Source organism: Hemitrygon akajei, chromosome 22 (assembly GCF_048418815.1).
Source record: "Hemitrygon akajei chromosome 22, sHemAka1.3, whole genome shotgun sequence".
Lineage (NCBI taxonomy): Eukaryota > Metazoa > Chordata > Chondrichthyes > Myliobatiformes > Dasyatidae > Hemitrygon > Hemitrygon akajei.
Window position 1 is genome coordinate 56,341,806 of NC_133145.1, and position 26,136 is coordinate 56,367,941.

Consider the following 26,136-nt stretch of genomic DNA (forward strand, 5'->3'; position numbering starts at 1 on the left):
CCTTGAAAAAGATGACAAATTTCTATTTCCTAGTTTTTGACTGTTTGTTTTGCTTTAATTTCTTCCATTTTCCCACCTAATGAAGCTTGAACCTAAATATCTCATTAAAATGCTGCATATGTCTCTTCCACTTTTAATGATTTTGCCAAGTAATCCAAAAATGCTGCTTTAAGGTATTCTGGTGCCAATGTTTGAATTCATATTAATGCTGTTTAAAAGAGAGAAAGAATGCTAAAATGGTTTCTTGGTTTTAAGTCATTTAACTCTAGGAATAAAAGTGTTCTGGGTATTTTTGCACTTTTCTACCAACACGTTTTCTGAAATCTGAATATTCCAGGTGTATCCTTTGCAGCAAAAGGCTATTTTGAGGCCCTAGTGAAAATGGGTGAACTAGCCAGTGAAAGTCAAGCTTCCAAGGAGATGGGTGAGTAATGAATAGCATGGTGGTTGGAATAAGATTGAACTGCACAGTGAAATACATGCTTCAGTTTGTTCTGTGAACATGGAAAACATCACCTGGTTTTAGATGCATTAACATGCTTCTATACTAGCCCATGTTGGTGATTGTGTATTCAATCAAAGTCTTCATGCATCTGCCAACATTTTGGTACAGTATTTGATAGTACCAACATCATTTAAAAGTGACAATCTGAGCATGCCCGATCCTGTTGAAAGTTAAGAACATGAACCTCTTGGATTGACTATTGCTCAATTGCATCTTGAGATGCGTGGAAAGTGAAATAAAAAAAAGTTGGAAATCTGTACATGAGTCAGTCTTTCATCAAAGCTAGGAAATGTCAGAAACAAGGCTTACTTTACACTGCATAGAAAGAGGAAGGGTGGAGTTCACATGGGGCTTATCTGTGATAGGGTGGCGATCAAGAGAAAATGGATGGCATGTATTGGTAGAGGGAGGGTGCTGAAAACTTGCTCATGTCAGGAGGAGTTGTAATCGGAGAGAACAGAGATGCAAAGCAGAAAGAAAGTATACAGGAAATCTGTGATACAGAGCACAACATATTGTGGAATCAGAAATGAAAGAGAATGTTGAAAACAGCAGATCAGGCAGCTTCTATGGAGAGGGGAAATGCTGACTGTTTTAGGATAATGATCTGAACTGATTGCAAACTCGAGGTAATCCTTGTGGACTACACAGCTCCACAAAGTGTTCACCCAGTCCCTCTTTGGTTTCTCCAATGCAGAAAAGGCCACATAGTGGCGGAAAAGTTTGTATGAACATTAAATTGGACAACTTTGACAATCCTTAAAGTTAAAAGTGGATTGTCAATAAGGTCTGTGATTTTTGGGTGATGCACAGGAGTACTGTCAGCACCTTTTGAAACCATTAGACTCATTCAGTAAGAGTGGAGAATAGATAAATTATCTGCATCTTCTGTTCGTAATTCCTGTGTGGAATGTAGTTCATTCATGCAGTATTTGAGTTATATTTTTAGCATGCACCAAATGATTTCCATATTGTAAGCACAGCAGTATTTTTGCATGACACAATCTGAATAATTATTTGACAAAGGAGATTACATTCTCAGTATCTTTTAATGTATCAGTTTTTTCAAACATTTATTTTGGTAAGGCCATCACTTGTATCATGTTGGTATATGAAAGTGTAGGAATTTTAATCTAGAGTCTTCGCACAAGCTTACAGGCAATCTTTTTGTGTGTACATGTTTATAGTCACATATTTTCAACTGTCAAACTTCCCATCCTCTATTTAAAGTAATAGTACATTTTAATGTTGTGTAATTATTGCATATTGGTATTGATCCTGATTTAGCTTTAAGGCAGTTGCATTGAAGTTATCAACAAAATGCTTAAAACCACCTCTAAAGATGCATTGGTGGCCATGGGCTTGTACAGCATTGAAACAGGCCTTAGGCTCACCGTGTTGTTCTGACCATCTTGTTATCTATACTAATCCTACTTGTTTACAATGATTTCAGATCTCTCAATGCCTTGTTCATTCAAGTACCTGTCAAGTTACCTCAGGGCATTGCTCTGAATGACTTGTGTTTTTGGTCCATTACATTGCTGCTTTGTTCTGCACACTGCTTTCTCATATAATCTGTTTAAAATACTGTAGGGGCTAAAGAAATGTTTGAAATGTTTTGCCTCTTTCCACCTTTAAGGTATTTGACCGTAAGTATTTGAGAAGAAAGAGTGAGTGCATTTGAAAGGAGTTTAAAAACAGTGGGCAGGGGCCACATATGCACATATCTTTGAAGGTGATTGAACTGGTGGAGATTTTTATTCTCTTTTCAAGAATCCTTAGTTCCATTATGTACAAAAGCCAGGAACCCTTGCAAAACATCAAATTGTAGGTTGTGCACAACTACTGGAAACTTTTGGAGTCATGGATCTTTGGTTACATGGCCAGCCTGGAAAAGGTACCACTCCTTAAGAGTAGAGATATGAAATTAGTGGAAATGTTTTGAACATAGCTCAGGTGCCTAAGACTTTTGCACAGTACTGCAGTAATTTTTATGTATTGCACTGCACTGTCACAAAAAACCCCAAATTTCTTGATGTATGTGAGTGATAAACTTATTTCTGATATGGGTCTCTATCGTGGACTGAGAGTGGGAAGGAGACGGAGAGGGCAATCATGGTAGGAGAAAAAGGGAAGGGAGGGGGAGGGAGCGGGAAGCAACAGAAGCATTCTGGAATAATCAATAAACCAATTGTTTAGAATCAAATGACCTTGCCTGTTCTCAGGGCTGGGTGTGTCTACACCTGCGCCAACCCCCGCCTGGTACTCTTTCTCTGCCAGCTGTCCAACAGCCCTCCCACAGCACTCCACCCTTGCTATGCCCAACATCTTTTGCTCCCACCAGATTTACATACTCGCTCTCTGCTCACTGTTGACAAATTCAGTACTGTACAAAAGTCTTGGGCACCCTAGCTATGTAATATATACACAGAAGACTTTTGCACAGTATTGTGGATAAACTAAATAATGAAAACCTGGTTCCAATGGAAGAATCCAGAACCTGCAAGCAGTGTGAGGAAAAACCTTGTTACCAAGCGAGTGGTTATGATGTGGAATATGCTGTTTGAAGCAGTAGTGGAAGCAGATTTGGCCATAGCTTTCAAAAACAGATTGCCTAATATTTGAAGGGAAAATTTGGGCAGAGATATGAGGAACTGTAATGTAACAAAATGTGGTGTGGTCTGAAAGGCCATGAGATCCTCTAGTACTGTAACAGTTCTTTCAGATATTGTATACCTAACTACTGTTTTACCTAATTACTAAAGAGCAGGAGAATTGAGGAAATAATCCAAATTCAGCAAAAAAATCTCAAATTACAGCATGCTGACCAACAACTGAAATGCCAATAATTCCATATTTGAACTATTTAAAGTCTGAAGTCAGTGAAAACTGTAGATTTAAATTAAAAAATTACAGTAATTGCAGCCAAGACATTCTCTGCAAGCTCCCATTAATCTTTATTTATCAGTTATATAGGTTTTTTATAAGCTGCTTTTGATATTAGCTGTAATCGTAAACCAGAACTGGGCAGGTGTTCATTATTCACCTTGTAAATTCACATTGAGAGCAAGAACTGGTTGTTTCATTTGAATGCAAAATATCCCCTACAGTAACAATAGTTTCTGTAGCCAAACTGGTTGTTCTTCAAATGTTTGAACTGTTGTGACTTGCAGAGCAGTTTATGTCTAACAACAGCAACTGTAATGTTTATCTTGGAGTTTATATCCAAAAACAGCAACTGTGGTGTTTATATTCTATTAGAACAGAATGTATTAGAAGTTTGAAACATGGGACTGTAGTTTGCATTTGAGTAGATCAAGAGTGTGATTATTTAATCATTAGTACGATTGAAGCCATCATCTTTGGCCACTGGCATAGACTCCATTTCCTTGCCAGGTTCCTCCCATTGTCAAAAAATTGTCCACAGCCTCGGTGTTGCCTTTTGGTTGAACATTGGATGACGTATTTGTGTTGTTGCTGAGAGTGACTGCACTGTTTGAAACTGCTCAAAGTCAAGCATGATGGCATGGCAGAGTAGACTTGATGGGCTGAATGGCCTAATTTGCTCCTATGTCTTGTGGTGTTATGCTTTTCATTATCTCCAGATCTGATGACTGCAATACCAGCTGGACTTGGGTTACACTCCATCAACTTAAGTAATTCCGAATGTTCACCGATTACTTGTCAAGCTGTAGTGATTCATCTATAAGTGTAGCCCACTTTATATAATTCTCACCTTTGTTTTGAAATCCTCCATTGCTCTTCTCCCAGTAATCTATATCATCTCCCCAAGGTCTAAGTTGTTGTAATTCTGCCAGTTGTTCTTCAGTCTTTTATTGTTCCACCATCAGAAGACAGTGCTTTTAGTTGAAAAGGCCCTAAATTTGTAAAATTTCTTCTCCAAATGTTTCCTCTTTGCCACTTACCTTTTATCTTTAAGTGATTTGATAATGTGAAGAATTTGAAGACTTCTTGCCAGCATTTGTGGATCTGTATAGCTTTAATGCTTACCATGAGATATAGGAACAGAATTAGTCCATTTGGCTCATCGAGTAGGCTCTGCCATTTCATCATGGCTAATCCATTTCCCTCTCAGCCTCAATCTCCTGCCTTCTCCATGTATCCCTTCGAGCCTCGACAAATCAAGATTCTGTCAGTCTCTGCCTTAAATATGCCTAATGCCTTGACCTCCACAGCTGCCTGTGGCAATGAATTCCACAGATTCACCATCCTCTGGCTAAAGAAATTCTCCTCATCTCCATTCTCAAAGGTTGCTCCACTATTGTGGGGCTGCGTCCTCTGGTTCTAGATTGTCCCATCGTAGGAAACATCCAGTCTAATGAGGCTTTTCAACATTCGATAGGTTTCAATTAGGTCACCCCCATTCTTAATTCCAATGAATACAGGCCCAGATCCATCAAATGCTCTTTATATCACAAGCCGACTGCTAACTGTTGAATCATAATCTGTTTAATGTTTTCTGGGTGTGTCCTGTTTCATACTGAACATGTAAGTTTTTGAAATTGGAGATCAGTACATTTTAGTAACAAGTCCTATTTCCCCTTGGTCTGAAGTATGAAGATACATTTACTATTTTAGTTTCAAAAAATGCATTTCATACTCTTCTTTGTGCACTTCTGCCAGCAGAAATGGTGGATTGGGTTCAATTTCAAGAGAAATTTGGATAGCTGTATAGATAAGAGGGATGTGAAGAGCTATGGTGCAGATTGATGGGACTAGGCAGCATTATAGTTTGGCATGGACTAGATGGCCAGATGGTTTGTTTCTATGCTGTAGTTTTCTAAGACTCTAATTCTAAATCAGAAATTGCTTGCTTTGCATGTTTGATGCGATGATGCCAATTTCCGGTACTTGTCAGGAAATTGCACTGCATATTTTATCATAGTTCATCTAGCCTGGATGTTCCATGGCTGCCATATTTTAGCCAACGTAGCACAACATGCCTTTGCAACTTAAGCTTGAAAATTGGAACTAGATGCAATCTGCAGTGGGAGAGTTTCAAATAGAAGGGTGGGAACCTTCAGTGAGTTGAAGTATTCCTGGCTGAGGTATTTGTCTTTCGTTTTCACTGACCAACCCCTGCACTGATTTGTGAGTACTGCCAGTTTGCAGATGGACAGTGGTGACAAAATCTACATTGTATCTGTGCCATAGATCTTGAAATTGTTAGCTTCAGTGATCTGTGACAATGGCCTGATTGTGGCATGGAGCCCAGTCATGTCATTCCTTACCATTCTGGGATCTCATTACCCAATGCTATGTCATTGATTCCTTCCCCTGTTAGTGACACTTCCCCTCCTCATTTCATCACAATTTATTTTTTTTCCCTCTCACCCATGGCAGCCTGTGTGACTGCCAAAAGAGAATTCTTTAACAATCCCAGCCTACTTTCCATGGGGCATACTCAGGCAATAGCCGCTACTTTTGAATGTGTGAGTTGGCTTCTGTTTTTAAATAGGAGAAAATCACTGAAGTTTCATAAAGTGAGGATGTTGTTGTTTGGATCTTTCTTGCACCTGTTTTGGCATTGGTGGGGGGCAGGGGAAGGTAAGAATCCATCATAATGCACTGGAAAAGTAAAATGCAATTTTCAAGTTATTAAATCTTAACAGGATTTCTAAATAAGCTTGTTTTAATTAAACTTTGAATCTTTTTGAAATAACTGAGGTCATGTAGTTTGTTTCATCAATTAAATATTTTTGAGTTTTAGTAGTGAAGCAAAAGCGCCTTCTGAGATGATTGGGCTCTTTGGAATTGAGTCAATGTCATGTCACTCGCAGATCTAGAAAGTACAGTGACCATTCATGAATTGTTAGAGTACTAGCATTTATGGAGTCAGATCTGCCAGAAAAGATTATGTTACTTCAAGAATTTGATAAGCAAGCTCTTTATGCTGCTAGGCAAACTCAATTAATGTCTTTAGTGACTGGAGTCCTAATATCCATTGGTATCGTACAACAGCAGTTTACTAGCTATTTCTAGATAGTATTTCATCAAACATCAGCAAAAGTTTAGTCGGTGAAGCATTGAGTTCATTGGAATAGATTAAATTTCTTAAAGGAAGAAATCTAAGTGCATATGTCTTGTATATAAAAAGCTCAAGGTCCAAAGTTTCTGAGGTAACTTAATTTTCATGTAGTAGATGAATCTACGTGATGGTGTCTTGCTCAATTTCTCTATTATTTCCCATTGCTAAAGAGCAGAGGTGATATTTTGAACTGTCTTTCTTCTGTACCAGAATTGTTGATGTACTGGTATTCAATCAAGATTTGAAAACATATTCTCAAATTGTTTTGTTTACTGCTGGGCAGCTTAGATTGAAATCAGTCTTGTTAACATAAGCACCAGCTTCATATATGAGGCTATATGATGGTAGTTAGCAGACGTTCTAATTTATGGAAGGTACATCAGATGAATCCTGTATTAATTATTGCATGTTATCATAAGTTGATGGAAAAGTCACAGTTCAGAAGTCAGAACTGGATTCTTGACTGAAACTTTCTTCCTTCTCCTGTACTTTTTCCAGGTCACTGTTTACTGTTGGTAGTTTGAGAAGAACTGCAGTAGCCTTTTCACTGCCTTGGCAAAGGTTTACTAAACCTACTTGGGCCACAAATTCACAATAGGGTCTTTGTCTTTAGGATCATCCCATTGCATTCAAAATAAAGGCAACTTTTTGGTAGAGCAAAAATCTATCTACTTCCAAATACTTGTCAAAGCTTTAAAAAAGTTTCTTAGAATCTAAATCAGGTTTTGCTAACACTGTCTTATGATGTGAAATGTGTTGTTTTACTGCAGCAGTACATTGTAAAGTTAAAAGAAATTACTCTAAATTACAAGAAAAAATTAGGAGTGTTCATGGGCCATTCAGAAATCTGATCACCTAGAGGAAGAAGCTTTTTCTGAATCACTGAGTTTGGGTCTTCGAGTTCAAGTTTAATTATTTAACCATACGTGAATACTCATAAGTACTCATAAATACAACCTAATGAAACAGCATTCCTCCAGGGCCAAAGTGCAAAACACAGTAGTCACAGTCATACACAGCACAGGACACATATAGCACATATAAGATGGTAGTAAACATACTATCACACAAAAAAAAGGTATGACCTCCCTGATGGTAGTATCATGAAAAGGGCATGTCCCGGGGGGGGTGAGGGTCGTAATGATGGATGCTACCTTGTTGAGGTACTACCTCTTGAAGATGGCATCAGTGGTAGGGAGGATTATGTCTATGATGAAGCTGGCTGGGTCTACAACCCTCTTTAGCCCCTTTCAATCATGTGCATTGGAGCCTCCATTTCCAGGCTGTAATGCAACCAGTTCAGAATGCTCTCCACCGTACTTCTATGGAAATCTGCAAGAGTATTTGGGGATGTATCAAATTTCCTCAAATTCCTAACCAAGTAGAGTTGTGTTAAACTTAATTCAGAATAAGTGTGAAAATTTATACCATAGGTGCACTCTTTCTGACATATCGAGGGCAGCCATGTTTTCATCACGTGTATAGTATCACTATTACTGGTTTAGGTTATACTATTCCATTTTTAGAGTGGATTGATATATAAACTGGAAGTCCCATGTATGTTTTTAAATAGCAAAATCACTAACTGGGTAATAGATATTCAATAATACCTGAATATTATTGCTGCTTATGTTTTCAGTAATGTGTGAGTATGGCTGAAACTGATCAAAGACCCTGGCAATATTGGAACCTTGGGAGTTCCACTAAATTTAATGGCATTTATTTTTCTGTTCAGCAAATAGCTGACTGGATAGTCAGGTTGACAGCTAGTTGCAGTCATCACCTACATTTGCAGTGAAATCTGGAATAGAAAAAAATATGTTCCTTGGGATTTTGTTCTTGTTGGCCTCCAATAGATGCTTCAAAATGCACTTCTGCTTTGGAGCTCTGTGTGTTCCTTTTATGAATGGTTTCTTGATCCCTTGATAGAATTTTTATGCAATTTGCCCCCTGGTTGATTCACCAAGACACTCGAAACTTTATGAATTTGCAGTCCTGCACATCTATCAGTGGAGTGTCTGAGTATTATTATCAAGGATAGGTTTCTCTCACCATCCCACACAGTCAGAACATACTGTTTTATGTATATATTTTTGCTTAAGTAGGTTCATTACATTTCTCATTCATGTTACAGGCAGTTATTAAAAATAAAATTCTGAGTAACTGAATCATAACAAAGACAGGTACAGAAGCAAATACTTTAGGACAGATGAGGATGAATTACTTAAGCCAGAGGGTGATGAAACTGTGGAATGCATTGCCACTGACGACTGTGGAGGCCAAGTCATTGAGTATATTTAAAGCAGAGTTTGATAGGTTCTGAATTAGTAAGGGTGTCAAAGGCTGTGGGGAGGAGAATGGCGTTCAGAGGGATAATAAATCAGCTATGATGGAATAGCACAGCAGACTTGATGGGCTGAATGGCCTAATTGTGCTCCTATATCTTATGGTCTTATGATATGCATTTTGGAAACAAAGCTGCTGTTTAAAAGTAATGGTTTGCTGCAACAGAAATCTTGAAGGCTGAGGAGATAATGAAGTACTAGTAAAACAGTTCCAAATTAGCTTATTGTGTGATCTGAATGAGGGTTTGCAAATAGTGCAGTTCCATGCAACTGCTGACCTTGACTTATGGTAGCCAAAACTGTGTGTTTGCTGTTGTTGATCTAGGGAAGTTGCTGTTTACATGTCTTGCTAAATTTTCTTTGGGCTATTTTGCAAATGCTGTATAGGAAAAATAAGGCTTTTTTGTCTACTGGTTGTTTAAAAGATGAATTTGGTTATAATTTCATTAAGACATTCCGCAAAAATTAATTTGATATGGGTGAATGGTAACTTGCCTGGAAGGTGATACTTTGTATTTTGTCCCTTTACTAACCACCCGGCATGGAATACATTTCATTAATAGTTAATTATTACAACTGGGTCTTTGCCCAAAACATCAACTTCCTCCATAGATGCTGCCTGATTTGCTGAGTTCCTCCAGCATTGAGTGTGTGTGTGTGTGTTATCTGGCTTTCTGTAGCATATCTTGTGTCAAATATTACAACTTTCTAGAAACCTCCATTGATCAGAGCTTTTAAGCATTTGGTGCCCCAGAAATCTGAGTAGTATTCTTCTCCACTCTTTAGATTATAAGAAAGCAAATTAAATCAACTTCTCCTGTCAACAGATTTACTTTTTGCCATTCACTGTTGCCTACTTTTAAATCAGCATACAGCTGTTTTCTTCCCCCCCACCCCGAAACACTGCTTTGTTACAGTGCAACCTGCATTATCTGTATTCCATGATCATCTTGCACAAAATACCACCTTTTGACTGCAATTTCTTGGTGATGACTGAAATTTGTGAGTCTATTTTTCATCACCACTCCCATATTATTGCATAATATAAGACTGTTGTGTAAGACTAAATTTGATTTTGCCTGCCAGTTTCCTTATTGAAGGCACCCTTTAATGGTGGATAAGGGGAGTCTAGTATACTGATTAAATAAAGAATGGCTAGTTATTGTCTAGCAGACTAAACTACTGAATGCTGTTCTGAGCATATTTTAGAAACAACTGATTAGTGTGACATGTTGTTTAAGAACAAGACAGCCAGTGCTTTGTAGTCAGTTGTATTGGTTCTCAAATGCATTATAGCAGATAGAATGGTTGTTTTCAACCCAAATACATTCAAAACAGGCTTTTGTTTCCAAATCTGTTCTTTGTGAATTTTAATTACTTGCATTTCAAAGTGAAAGTTATTATAAATTTTACATCTGGGAAATGACAGTTTTAATGGAGTAGACTTCAGTTTGCTTTTGTGTATTATAGATGTTAGCTGGTGTATCATAGTTTAGCTATACACTTAGCAGAGTTAATTTAAGATGTGACTTTTTATTTTTGTTGTATGCTTTAGTTTTCCTGTATCTTTGAGATTGGACAGTGCTAACACTTGCTCATTTGTGTGTATGCATGCCTCATCTGTCTCCTCCATTGGACTCTTTTGCCACATTAGTGCTTTGAACAAATGTGGATGCATATCATCTTCGACTTTGAGTGAATGTCTTGGATGTAGAAATATTGTAGGAAGGGAGATGCTTCCTAAAATGATGTGTTAGTCGATTCACAGATTCAAGCAGTTGTGCTAAAGGCGGAATTATTCACTTTAAACTCTCTGTAAGTAGAAAGGAAAACCTCTAACTCTGTTTCTCTGCCTGTAGCTTCCCTCTTTATGATTTTTCAAGCCTATATCCTTTGGCTTAATGGGCATTATTTTCTGATTTACACTTCTCTGAAGCCACCAGAAGATGCAAAGTTCTGGTTCTGCTGGATGTATATCAACAGGAGATTTGCACCCCATACTGAAACAGTTTATGGTCGCTGGAATGTTTCCCAGAGCACTTGGTTACAAGACCATAGCATAAACTTATTGCTTACTTTAAAATACCTGTTAATAGTTAACAGTTGTTTCAATTAGGACAGGAAGGCGAATCATCTTTTACATAAGTTTATCAGCTTCACTCTATTTTTGCAATGAGTAGTGATGCTGGTAATAATAGATAGATAGATACTTTATTCATCCCCATGGGGAAATTCAACTTTTTTTCCAATGTCCCATACACTTGTTGTGGCAAAACTAATTACATACAATACTTAACTCAGTAAAAAATATGATATGCATCTAAATCACTATCTCAAAAAGCATTAATAATAGCTTTTAAAAAGTTCTTAAGTCCTGGCGGTTGAATTGTAAAGCCTAATGGCATTGGGGAGTATTGACCTCTTCATCCTGTCTGAGGAGCATTGCATCGATAGTAACCTGTCGCTGAAACTGCTTCTCTGTCTCTGGATGGTGCTATGTAGAGGATGTTCAGAGTTTTCCATAATTGACCGTAGCCTACTCAGCGCCCTTTGCTCAGCTACCGATGTTAAACTCTCCAGTACTTTGCCCACGACAGAGCCCGCCTTCCTTACCAGCTTATTAAGACGTGAGGCGTCCCTCTTCTTAATGCTTCCTCCCCAACACGCCACCACAAAGAAGAGGGCGCTCTCCACAACTGACCTATAGAACATCTTCAGCATCTCACTACAGACATTGAATGACGCCAACCTTCTAAGGAAGTACAGTCGACTCTGTGCCTTCCTGCACAAGGCATCTGTGTTGGCAGTCCAGTCTAGCTTCTCGTCTAACTGTACTCCCAGATACTTGTAGGTCTTAACCTGCTCCACACATTCTCCATTAATGATCATTAATATTGATGAGCCTTATTGCTTGGGGAAGGTAACTGTTTTTGAATCAGGTGGTCCTGGTGTGGATGCTACATAGCCTCCTTCCTGATGGGACTGGGACTAATAGTCCTTGAGCAGGATGGATAGGATCCTTCATGATGTTTCTGGTCCTGCTGAAGGGTCTTGGCCCGAAACGTCAACTGTACTCTTTTCCATAGGTGCTGCCTGGCCTGCTGAGTTCCTCCAGCATTTTGTGTGTGTTGCTTGGGTTCCCAGCATTTGCACACTTTCTCGTTTGATGTTACTGGTCCTTGTCTGTATATGTGTCCTTGATGGTGAGTGGGCTAATAATAATATATAACACTAATACAAAATTATTACTATTTTAAATATTCAAGACAAAAACCACCATCTAAGAAAGTTTGGAACTGAACTATTTTTCCATGCTTTCAGAACCATAAAAATTAGTTCTGTTTTTAAACTTTTGAAAGAATTTTACAGTTTATAAATTTATTGCGTCTGTTCTAGTAGGACATGCTTAATAGTGAAAGTTATAGCTACTGCCAACAGCTCCGTCATCTGTATTTGATCGTGACCATTAAAGTAAATACATTGATTGGATTAATGTTCAGTAAAGGACTGCTTTTCGTTTTGCTTATGGAATATATACACCAAAGGCAGCTGTTTCCTGATAGGAAACCTTGCAGTAAACTTGAAACACAATAGAAGAAGCTAAGTCTTGAAACATTTTTTGTGTGACTGCAATCTCAGCAAGAACGAAAGGCTTTTATTTTACTGTTTCATAGTAAATAAACCTGGGACCAACTAACTTTTAACCTTATGATGTGACTTGCATTATTTACTTTCAATCATTACATCAAGATCTTTCACAATTGTTTGAAGTTTGACTTCCGGCCATAAAATGTGGTGGGGAAGATTATATGATTTCATGGTGCCATTGTCGCCAGGTGGTGTTTAGAGCAATTGTCCTTCAGGCATTACTGTATGGAGCTGAATCATTGACCATCTGCAGAAGGCACTGAAAGCTCTGAAACAATACCACCAGCGATCTTTTCAAAGATCAACTGGAAGGACAAATGCACCAACACCAGCATACTGGAGGAGGCCAACATGAACAGCATCTGCACCATGGTAAAGCAATATCAGCTTCAACGGATAGGTCATACAATCTGGAGCTAAACTCAGATCTCCTCTAACAAATCCTTTACCCCTAGCTGAAGGAAGGTCAATGAACCCATGGAGTACAAACACTTCAAGGATAACATCAAAATTGGCCTGAGGAAATTCAACATTACGGCTAAAAGTTGAGTAGATATTGCACTAAATAGATATGCCTGGAGGAAATCTGTTCAAGAGGGAGCTACCAAAAGACCCAGTCACTAATCACTGCCATCATTTACTCTTGCCCACTCTGCATCAGAATATGTGAATCCTGGATGGACCTCCATAGCCCTGAGGACCCACTAATAGGCAACCCTTAGGAGAACATCGTACTTGACTCGAATAATTGCACTACTACGTGAAACTCTCTGACAGTGTGTGATAGTGATTGAAATGGGCCATTTATTTGTGAGATTTGTCAACATAATTAACAATTTTTATCTTGTTTCAATTAAGATTTCCTATTGTTGGATTTCATGTCCTAGCTCCCTGGTCCTAATGAATTTCGCATGTAGGCTACTGAGCAATGTTTAATATATTCCAAATTCTTTTAAAATTGATATTATGCATATTTATGTTTTTTTCAAAATGATTGGTAGAATTTGCAGGTGTATATTTAATAGGTGTCAAGATAAAATTTTGCTAAATATATTTGTAATGCACTCACACCAATAGTGATGAACACTGAAACTCCATCCTTTCTTTACAACCATCCCCCAACCCTTCCTTTCCGTTCCTGTAATTCCAGATGTATGCACTTCAGTTCAAGAGGATATGTACAAATAAACCTTTCTTCCCAGAACTCTTGTTGCCCCCAGCTATGTCTCAAGAAGACATTTTTATATATAAATCAGCTTTTCACCCAGCCCTCTGACCTTTTTTGTACTGTTTTCAACACTGCTGCTAGATTACCCATGAAGGACAAGCTATTTATTTGTTATCCAGTACTCCACTGAAGCTAATATATATATATATATATATATATATATATATATATATATATTTTAAGAGGTGAAGCCTTGTTGGCGTGCTGCATTTGCAGTCAGTGCCAGGAAGTAGAACCATTCCACAGGGATCCCGTCCAGCTGATGTCGTTGAAGCACATCTGCTTTTCTTGTTACACAGCACATAAAGTGCCACCAGGGCTGTTGTGTAGAAGCACTTCAGCTGCCTTTATTTTTAAATTGCCATTGTGTTGGAAAAATTGCATGAATGCAGACTGAATATTTTAAGTGTGAGATTACTCTAATTAGGATGTGCATGCTCTGAGGAAATGAGGATCTATTCTCATCTGCACTAACAGTTGTTATTCTATTTTGATTTTGAATATTTGCACTTGTATAATGCACTTAAGTGATGCTAATTTACCTCCTTATGGTGATTGTTTAATTGAACTTGCTGAGTGTTAATTCCAAGAGCTGATATACCGAAATCTTTGGACTTCCACCTGTCGGTTTGGGGTTATGATAGAGGTGTACAAGAAGATAAAAGGCATAAATAGAGTGGACAGCCAACACATTTTTTCCCTAAGCCAGAAAATGGTTAAAACAAGAGAGCATAGAGAGCATACAAGAATGGGTGATTTGTAGAAAATATGGAGGGGTGGGATGATGTCAGAGTAAATGTTTTTAGAGTGGTGGGTCTGTGGAACACTCTACCAGGGGTGGTGGTAGAGGTAGATACGTTCAAGACATTTAAGAGAGTCTTGGGCATCTGCGTGATAGAGAAATAGAGGGCTATGTAGGAAGGAATGGTTGGATTGATTTTGGAGTAGGGTAAAAGGTCTGTATGACATCATGGGCCAAAGAGCCTGTACTATGCTGTAATGTTCTATGCTCTGTTCTTTATCTCCCTTGATTCTTCTTTGTTTTTCTGAAACCGTCTAATCAACAAATTAGTGTTTGTTTAAATTTTTTGTATAAAGTTTCTTCTTTTGCAACACATTTTGAATTGAGCAAACCAAATTCACTTTATTACAAGTGTCTTTAGTGGTAGCTGCATTTTGATAACCCTCATGTTAATTACTAAAGCAAAGTTAAAACTGATCATTCATTGCATTAAGCTTTTTCCCTCATCTTTAATGACTCTGTGGATAGAATCAATGAGAGTTGTGTACTTCTTGGAAGTCTTGTATCTTGATGTTGATGTAAATGGGTGAATATCTCATTGGGTTTGGATGTAACAGTATAAGGTCTGTTGCTGCTGCACACTAACAAAGAGTACATAGTTGTAATTATCACTATATTTTAACAAAATCATTACAGTCAGATCTCCTGTCAGCTTCAGAAAATACCTTAGTAATAGTTAGATTTAAAATTAATTAACTTGAATTATACAGCTTTAATAAAATATGAATCAGAATTGACCATAATAGTTGGAAATACTTTCGGTTTGAGTTATCCACTCTTACAGTTTTATGTAAGTAATTATTTTACTCTCTATTGATGTCCATCTCTTGCTCTAAACTTGCAGCATTTATGTCTTTACATAATTAGGCAAGATTAAATGATAAATTACCACTAATTAGATAACCAAATAAATTAGAAAAGTTAATTTTGGAAACACTGAAGTTTGATTTATTATTAATTAAAACTATAATTTTGAGCTGCTAACTCAGTCAGAGTATTGTAATCAAAAGAGAAACTGTTAGCTTTCTTAACTTAAAGTTTTATTTGTTATAGTTTTTTTTGGAGGCTATTCTCACTTCACCCAAATAAAATAGCCATTTGTATCCTCATAACTACTTGAATCTGATACTTTAGTTGAATTTCTTTTACAACCATTACTTCCTTTGCAGCTAATTTAGCTCAAACTGATGGCAGTGCATATCAATTGAACTTCATACTTACACTGACAAAAACGCGATTACTTATGGAAATTTGAAACTCTTCCCCTGAAGTGCTCAGCCATTTAAAAATCTTTCGCCATATTTTATTATTATTGAGATAATTAGCATTTCATCCATTAAGTTTAAAAAATTAATACAATTTGAGAATAGGTACCTTTACCCTGAACATGCACTTTGTAATTTTGTGCTTATAATTTATTCTACTACAGTTACACTGCACCAGGCTAGCAATGCACTTTATGCAAAATGCTATGAAATCTTTAAATGCATTACTTAAACTAGCCAGAAATTTGTAGCATTTTGTGTGTGTTATATTGTAGTTAATTCCAGGTTTAATCCGAAGCTTTTGGAAGTTAAAGAATACCCAAATGAACACTTTCTAAGAAAAGAAAAAGAAACAGAAATGGGCTACTGGACCTTTTGAGTCTGCTTTGTCATTCATTCATTGCACCTTGCTGTATTATTCCATGCCCATTGATTTTCTTAGATACAATCAGTCTCTGACATGCTGCACTTCATTTTTGTTTATTAACTTCCATCAGCCATGTTCATACCATTCAATTGTCTATGATAGACTCTTTGGCTCCTCTTCATTGTTTGTTGCGTACAAATGACAGGACATTGTAGTCCTCTTCTGCAAGTCCTTGATTTTGTAAGTAAATGCCCAAGCATTGGCTCTGTTTTGCTATCTCCCATGTTACAATATACCAATTAATGATTCTTCTTTATGTGTTATCAGATCACCCCAGTTTCAGTGAACCCTAATTGTAAGTGCCACCTTGTGTCGCATTGAATGCCCTTCAAAAATACTAACACATATTTGTTAATTCTCCCTTTTACCCAAAGTAACTTTGCAATCCCTTTTAATTTTGCTTTTGAAGGTACAGGTCCCCCCCCCCCCCTGCTTTACGCCATTTTGCTTTTACAAAAGACCTACATTAGTAACCTGTTTCTGCACTATGAAGAGGATTTTCGCTTTTACGAAAATTTTTCCCATATAAATTAATTGTTCTTCGCTTTACGCCATTTTGGCTTAAGAAAGGTTTTGTAGGAACACTCTACCTTTGTAAAGGTGGGGGACACACCTGTAATTACATACATTTAAAAAAAATTATACGGATTTGCTCAAGAATTTAACTTTACAGTTGGTAGCGTTTATTTGAATTATAAAATATGTGGAGCACGCTACATACTGGGACAGAGTAAAGTTTCTAATTACATTAAATGGTTCAGAACACCTGTGAATTTTTTTTTTCTGGCCAGGTTTTAAGTTACTTGAAGCAATCAGTGGTACAGGATGTATTATTACTGCCTGAAAATACTATTTTGTTTCTGGCTTCAGTGGGGAGATTGCCTTTAATGGCACAGAGTGAGAACAGCCTTTTCCTGGTAGTTTTAAGATGCTGGCAACAGCTGTGCTCTGTAGACTGAATAATTTGTGAAACTACTTGTACTTCTCAGTCTCATAAAACTTCAAAAATAGTTTTAACAAAAGGATAAGTGTAGTTTAACTCCCATAAGTGCAGTCAGAACTTCGCTATTTAAGTCAAACTTATAAATGCCTTGCAGACCCATTTTGTTCTGGCAAAGAATGCTTCCCATTATTGTTCAGATTTGATCATTTGTTGGCAGGAAGCCTGTTTCTTGGGTTTATATATTTAGTCATACTTAGGAACCCTATCAGCTGACTGCCAGAAAAATCTGTACAGTGTGAAAAGCATATCTCAAATATGTTGGAGAGTTCAAATGAAAGGTGATGACCAAGTTGCACAGATAACAAAGTGTCGCAGTTGAATTCCCTAATGTTCAGAGAGAACAGGTCCTTTATTCCAGCTATACTTTGCTAAGGCTCTTAATGACAGATGAATGAAAGCAATAACCCTAGAGATGGTCATAATGCATTTAATAGAATCTATCCCTTTCAGTTAATGACTTGCTTAATATGTAACTCATTGGATCATAAAGGTTTTGAAGATTTAGCACGAAGGACATCAAAATGTTACACTTAGATTTTCTTTGCTTAGAAACATAGAAAATAGGTGCAGGAGTAGGCCATTCGGCCCTTCGAGCCTGCACCGCCATTCAGTATGATCATGGCTGATCATCCAACTCAGAACTCTGTACCTGCTTTCTCTCCGTACCCCCTGATCCCTTTAGCCACAAGGGCCATTCTGGACTTCCCCAACATCGGAAACAATCTTCTTGCATCTAGCCTGTCCAATACCTTTAGAATTTTATACGTTTCAATAAGATCCCCCCTCAGTCTTCTAAATTCCAGTGAGTATAAGCCTAGTTGATCCAGTCTTTCTTCATATGAAAGTCCTGCCATCCCAGGAATCAATCTGGTGAACCTTCTCTGTACTCCCTCTATGGCAAGAATGTCTTTCCTCAGATTAGGGGACCAAAACTGCACACAATATTCTAGGTGCGGTCTCACCAAGGCCTTGTACAACTGCAGTAGAACCTCCCCGCTCCTGTAATCAAATCCTTTTGCTATGAATGCCAACATACCATTTGCCTTTTTCACTGCCTGCAGTACCTGCATGCCCACCTTCAATGACTGGTGTACAATGACACCCAGGTCTCGTTGCATCTCCCCTTTTCCTAATTGGCCACCGTTCAGATAATAATCTGTTTTCCTGTTCTTGCAACCAAAGTGGATAACCTCACATTTATCCACATTAAATTGCATCTGCCGTGAATTTGCGCACTCACCTAATCTATCCAAGTCACCCTGCATACTCTTAGCATCCTCCTCACAGCTAACACCGCCGCCCAGCTTCGTGTCATCTGCAGACTTGGAGATGCTACATTTAATATACTCATCTAAATCATTAATATATATTGTATAATTAATATATATATATATATTGTAAACAGGTTACTGACTTTAGATTGTACTAAGCTAGTTCTCTTTATGAATATACACTTTCAAGTTTAATTTTAGAGATATTAAAACTATTTTTGTCTCTAATTAATCAGACTGTTAATAAATAATCATTTTCTTTTTTTTTCAAAAAAAAAGCTTTGAAGTTTGACTTGGACCATGAGCTGTTGGACTTTGATCAAACTATAACTTGAATATTGTAAATTAAAGGAGTATTAGTGTTTGACCATTAGATCAAATAAACCAATTATTTGAAAAGCCATTTAGGCTGCATGTAAATGTGGGTGTGTTAAAATGGAAAGAATTCCTATATAGATCGAGTGGAGTAAAAATTGACATATGCTGTAGTTTTAATGAAAGTACCGGTATGTACTTTCCTGATTTGGCAACTTTATATGAGGCAACAATCCTTGCATATTTAATCAATGAAATATTTGCTGGATTACATTAAGTACATTGTTTCTGCTTTTTATTTCAAGTTTATCATCTATGGAACAAAGGGAAATTCGGTAATGTCTCTGCCAATATTACTTACTAGCAAGAAATTATGTTCTAATTATAGAAAGTAAGTAGATGCCTAATAGTATATAGGAAAGCATAAACATTAGGCCCTTTTGTTCTGCATATTAATATCTGAACCTACCCAAACATGGTATTTTACTGGGAGTGAGGGTACATTAACTTAATTTGTGGTGGGTAGAGAAGTTTTCAGTCTGAGGTGGTTACAGATAGTTTTGTCAAGTATTTATTTGCATTGTAAACCACAGGTCACCAAGTATCCATCGTGCATTGGTTCATGTTTCTCTGAAAGTCAGATGTGCACACACTCCTTTGGATTAGCACAATACAAAATATTTGGGTGGTATTCTAAAAATAATGTAACAGTAAAAACCATCTACTTGTTCTTGAACTGTAATCTGATATTGTTGCAATCTGATTCCAGTCTCACACATTATTTTGTGTGGGGAATAACATGTAACTATTGTCAATTGTAAGGAATGTATTAGAATTTGTTTCTGATTACAAAGAGGTGCTTTAAGCATATCTGGATATTTAGCTATCAACATACAGTATAATATATAGTATTATAAGGTTGCAAAGTCTATTTATGTTGTAAGGTTCCACTACAGATGCTGAATTGCAACAAATAAATGCACACACTTGCTGTCTTTTTGGTTTTGTTCCTCCTTATCTCTTGTCCCTCCTTCAGCCTCCTCATCTGAAACCCTGATTTTCTGATTCTAGCCTCTGCAAGATTCTGCATTTTGATAGCTCTGGTTTCAGCTGTCTAGGCCCCATTGTTTAAATTTCACTGCCAAGTCATCTTTCTTTTCATATAAGACACTCTTTGTAATGAAACTCTTTGTAATGAACGTTTGGTAACCACTCCCAATTTTTACTTTCACAAGGTATCTGGTTTTGTTGCACATTTGTGAAACTCCCTCGGGATATCTTCTACCCTTGTCAAAATATATTGATGTTGTTAAAACTTAGTTAAGTTTTAGGGCCAAGAAACAACATCTCTGACATTGCAAGAATGTTTTTGTTTAGAAGCTGCCAATTATTTTTTTGGTAGGCAGTTCCTCTAACAGTGTTGTGGATGGCAAGGAGAAGAGATAAAGAACCATATGATGGTGTTACTGTTTCTTACAAGGGACAGGACACATTCACATTAGAGTTCTTATTAGAAGAAATGTCAGAACTGCTTCTTAAAAAAAATCTTTTATAGTTCTACCAGGCGCCATACGCGTCACAAAGGAGAACTCTTGGATGATGTTGATGAGTTCCAGGTGTTTTTGTTCCTATATTTGTATTGAGTAACTCATGCGCATAGTTAGACACATGATGTGTTCTTTCAACTGGATGTTAAGTGCATAACATGTTTTTGATTGCTGCATCTAATTATTAATCATATAATTTGAAAGTTTTAAAATCCAGATTTCTGTTGTAACAATAACTGACCAAGGTCAGTAAACAAAAGCAAGTGGCTTTGCAGTCATGAGGGCTTTTCATTCAAAGTGCATTTTGCTGCCCTGCTGTGCTGCTGTGCCAAAGTCTCCAGTAAACACGTACACTTGCTGCGCCAGTAGATTATTTGCCTGTTATGAGATTGTTGTTCAGTACGTGGGAATTGCTGTGCAGTTTAATGTGTACCTCAGTGAGATGAATGTTCAGTTCACTTTGTTCAGTGTCAGCATCCCGTGTTTAGAAGCAGTCCTATTGAATATGATTGTGCGATGCTGAGTTTGAAACTGGGTGAGATAGATTTGACATGCATACAGAAAGGGTCCCCTCTAAATTTACTTTGGGTCTTATTAATAGCATCATGTACAGTCAGTGGTTACTTAATTGGATAACTCCTGTACCTGTTAGGTGCCTTCCTCTCTTATGTTCATGGTCTTCTGCTACAGTAGTCCATCCACTCTTATGCATTCAGAGATGCTCTTCTGCATACCATCTCTTGTAATGTGTGGTTATTTGAGTTGCTGTTGCTTTTCTGTCAGTTGAATCAGCCTGGCCATTCTCCTCTGACCTCTCTCAGTAACAAATTTTCACTCACAGAACTGCCGCTCACCGGACGTTGTTTTGTTTTTCACACCATTTTCTGTAAACTCTAGAGACTGTTGTGTGTGAAAATCCTAGGAGATCAGTCATTTTTGAGATGCTCAGATCACCCTGTCTGGCACCAACAATTATTCCACAGTCAAAGTCACCTGGATCACATTTCTTCCTCATTCTGATGTTTGGTCTGAACAACAACTGAACCTGTTGATCATGTCTTCATGCTTTTGTGCATTAAGTTGCTGCCATGTGATTGGTTGATTAGATATTTGCTTTAAGTGAAGGTGTACCTAATAAAGTGGTCACTGAGTGTAAAGTAGTATATCCGTTGCTTTTTAAATTGAATAAATTACTTCTCAAGGAAGAAAAAATAAGTGATAATTTCACTAAGTTCAACAGAAAAGCTGCAGAGTACATTCTGGAAACTTGCTTTAATGATGTACAATTTTAGAACATTCCTGGTTTCTTTGTCCTTATTAATGTAGCAGATAGATGACTCATTTATCGACTTGCTTTATTGTGGTTATTGGTTGAGGAAATAAGTTTTATGTATTTTACAGAAACAAATGTTTGAAGTTACAGATTCCTTGCTGCTGGACAATGTAAAAGTTTGGTGCAAAAGCTATAACTTTTCACAGATCACACAGAGAGAAATTGTTTGCACTACCAGCTGATCATTCATTAAAAATAGAGAAAGTTTAAGCAGGAATGACATGGGGAAAAGTTGAGGGAGCACAGGACAAAAGGATTAAGAACATTTTTTAAAGTAGAAGTTTCATTTATTGACTTTATTTGAAAAGCTTGGAGAAGAACATTAGAATAAGCATACACTTAAAGTTGAGTAATCACAACTTAATCATTGTGAACCCACTAACCCATTGTTCCCTTTTTCTCTAGTCTCTTGGGGGGGGGGCAAAAGTTAAAGAAAAACCTGCAAGAGTAATTTGGGAACAGCTGCTTGGAAAGATCTAACCTTTAATCAAATGAATTTCAGAATTTCCAGTGTCTGAGGTAAATATCTAAATAACCACTTGCCTTTTAAATGGAGTGATACAAATTACAGGAGGGAACTTGTCTGTCTCCTCTTTGAACTACAACATAAATCTCCCCTTGCCACATTTAACTATTTCAATTGTGGTTAATTCTTTGTATGGCAAAGAGGAGCATCCTGAGTGCATCAGAATATACTGAAGTGTGGAGTTATGTTGATGAGAAAGGTAGGTGACTGTCTAAGTCGGGGGTTCCCAATCTTTTTCATTCCATGGAGCAATACCGTTAAACAGGGATCCAAAAAAAAACAGGGATCCGTGGACCCCAGGTTGGGAACACCTGATCTAAGTCCTTTACAAATACACTAAACAGCAAGAATGGCAAGAATTTCCTGGTGTTGAAGACTTGCTTCCAGCTCAGATTAAAACCAGAGTTTTTTTTAAAAGGTGGATGGAATCTGAATTTCCTTCACTCTTTGGAATTATGCTTTGTATTTTACCTTAGCATTGCCAAGCACTTTCTTTGTACGACGTCCAACAACAGCATTTATATTTAGTGATGTGGAATTAATGCTTAGACACAGATGTATACAGCTTTATCAGCTGCTGAAGCAGATCAGCTCTAAGTCTGTGTCTAGCCTGAAAAATATTAAATGAAAGCAAGTTTGTCCTCTTCCAGTGGAAGAAAGGGAAAAAACAAATCTGAACATTATTTGGATAAACAATTGAAACTTTGGGATAATGAAGCTGTTTTGATCCTTTTTGTACTGTGTTCTGTGAAGTTCTGCATTAATAACGTTGTATATGGTACCTAGTTTTTTTTCTGCTGCATCAAGATCAGAAGATGATGGAAAATGGGTAATATTTAATTCACTGAAATACGAAGCACCTTATGATGCATCCTTTGACGCTTGCTTGGGGTTATGCTTTTTTATGACACTTAGTCTTGAAGATTACAATTTTTAATTTGGCTTTTATAAAGCTTTTTAATACTATCTAGGACAAAGCAGCCTGCTTGACTGGTACTTTATCTACTACTCTAAACATTCATTCCCTCTAGTTATGCAACAGTAGCCCCAGTGTTGGACCATCTTAAAATCATATGGCTGTTACGTGCCTAGGCTATTCTAACTCTATCTTCCGAAGACAACTCTACCACAATGGGATTTGGATGCATGGAAGGGAAAACAGTGGAAGAGTATCACCTTTTCTTGGAATTCTCTCTCTGGTGGCATTGAGGTTTTTACTTGAAGGGCTGCAGCCGTTCAAGGTGGTAGTAGAGCTGCACGTTCTCAAGTGTTGGACAATACATTTTGGCTTTATTTGACTCCCTGGTTCCAAAAAAAATGAACAAATTAAAATAAATATCTAAAGTGATAAAGAGGAATGTTGAGAGATGGTGCAAGGCCACTTTTGCATTGTTTCCCTTTAATGCAGAGTGTAGATTGGTCAATGGATCGCATATAAAACAGTCTTCCACACTTCATCTGGCTAAAATATTTATCAGTTGGAGTATTGCCTGTTGTAGTATTTGGTTTGCGAAATCTTAAGAGGAAATAGAGGTCTTTAGGCCATCTTGCAATGTAATAAACATGGAGAACTACCCTCATGCTTCATTGTGTGCTGTCTGATATTCCTTTGAACTGTAGCTTGTTGTGTCATGTCAGGATCCAGTTAATACTCAGCCATATTGCTGTATATAGTCTACATTAGGTAAAGACAGCTGATTCGTAACCCTGAAGGTCATTGGCATACGTACCCTATGGGATTTTACAACAATTTGGTAATTTCATGATTATGATTACTGATACCTTTTCATTCTATCTTTTTTAATTAACTCACTTTAACTTCCAACTTGCCACAGTGAGGTACAAGCTTCTGTATCTGTCATTACTTCAGGCTTTTTGGTCAATGGTCATTAATTTAAATTGCTACTCTATAGCTGTAGAACTTTGTTTTGTTGCCATAAAAGTTGTTGTATGGAATTATTGAGGCCCTCCATTGATCGGGGTCGATCATGGATGTTGCCTCCCAGTTGTCTATGTGATACGCAAGCCAAGGCAGCATGATGTGGAAAGTGGCTGTTGCCCGTGTAGCAGGCTCCCCCTTTCCATGCAGCTGATGAAGCCAAAGGAACAGTTCAGACTGGTATAATTTGCCATCAGCGGTGTTGCAAGAGTTACCAGTCAGCGTTGAATAAAATGTAGCACTGCCTTAGGAACTCCAGCTCTGGATCTTTTCCCAAAGGCTTATTCCCAAAGCCTTCCCCATGAACATGTATAGCAAGGCAGCGGAGGTTTGAGATCAGTTTTCCTTCTACGTGAGCTGCCAACTGTGACTGACAAGCCCCATCGACCTGAAGCGGCTGGTTTTAAGGTGCCAGTAAACCACTTTTGCTCCTTCTCCCACTAGTAGAAATGGTTCTACCAGGCTTAGTAGCTAAGGCATGTGTGAAAGCCAGGAGCTGGACCGTTGTCAAAGGCTATTTGAGACGCATGCCATTGGGAGTATATAATAGGTAGTAGGAGTTTATCTCCATTACTTCCCCTGGCTGTAACAGCCTTAGGGAACCATATGGAATTATAAACACCTAATTTCACATAAGCTTTGTGTATATTTATAGTGGAAGGATGTGTTGGGAGTTTTCTTTTTCAGTGACTATCATTGTTTATTCTATGTACTGTTTTTGTCATCTTGACCTTGTGAATACTTTTATAAAAGGTTTTGTCAAACAGATGTTTGACCACTTGCTCAGGTTCCATTGCAGTTTAGGTGGTGCAGTGTACAAGTCATTTGAGTAAGGTCTGGTTGAGTTTATTGAGAGGAATGGAAGGTTATGTTAAATTCTGACAGATGAAAATATTAGACTTGCTGGTTTCCTTTTGTACTGTGTGATCTAATCTAATTTCAAAAGATGAGCACAATGGTTTATAATACCATGCAAAGGCTTAAAAAGAGCTGGATAATGTAAGGGAAAAATGTTGTAGAACTGTTGTACAAGTGATTCTATTGTGTAAAAAAAAAATACAGCTTGAAGATGTTTTGCTTTTATAATATGAACTGAACTGAATTCAACACATGATGTTTCCCAGAGGAGATGGATTGGTGAAGGGTGTGCCTCACGACCTCACTTTGAGATGATTTTACACATTCTGGTTATAGAGTGGTGGGGTTTGCAGTGAGTATCTGGGAGAAGGAGAGGGCTCCAGGATGTTCCTTAGACTAAAGGTTATGAATGATGTGAGACAGGTTTAGGGAGATAAGGTAATAAATTGTTGAGTTGACCAAATAACCTGTTGAGAAAGTATGTTTGTTGAGAAGCTATATTTGTTACCAATCTTGCACAGTATATTCTCCCTCCTACTCACACATTTTCAACATTATTACAGATTCCGCTCACTGAAAGCCATGCCTGTAGGGCTAAAACTAAACAAACCCCTTTTTAAATTTGTGTGGTTTATCATGACTTCTCTGCTACATATTAATCTTGCGCTTAGTGGACTTTTCTCTCTTAGTTTTGCAGCCTTTATGATTGACATTACTACTTATTTTTCTTTGTCTTTATTCTCCAATTTATCACCAATTCTTCAGCACCTCTTTTCCATTAATTGTTTCTTTCACTAGTAAATGCTTTATATTATTCAAATTCCACAAGCTTCCATTTTCTTCATTTAAAAAGTTAGTTGTTCAATGTTAAAAAGTACTTGTCATATTTTAAAGTCATTTTGTCAGCTGGCTCCAACATTTCACCCTGTGGAAGAGTTGATAAGCAAATTTTGACCTTTATTTGATCTAAAATTCTAGAGGAATGGTGTAATGCAAGCCACTTCATAATTCCAAGGGGAAGGGAGCAGTGATAAGGCTTGTGATTTTTATATCCAATTTCTGATGCAATCTAAAG

General features: G+C 37.5%; 1 protein-coding gene across 3 annotated transcripts in view; it reads left to right on the plus strand.

Annotated features, from left to right (window-relative positions):
• The window catches only part of LOC140714757 (BAR/IMD domain-containing adapter protein 2-like), a 90,481-nt gene that overhangs the window by 14,943 nt on the left and 49,402 nt on the right, over nt 1-26,136 (plus strand). For all 3 annotated transcript variants that reach the window (XM_073026289.1, XM_073026291.1, XM_073026290.1), the window contains one exon: nt 338-424. In XM_073026289.1, coding sequence (XP_072882390.1) covers nt 338-424 — 87 coding nt within the window. The remainder of the gene's footprint in view (nt 1-337; nt 425-26,136) is intronic.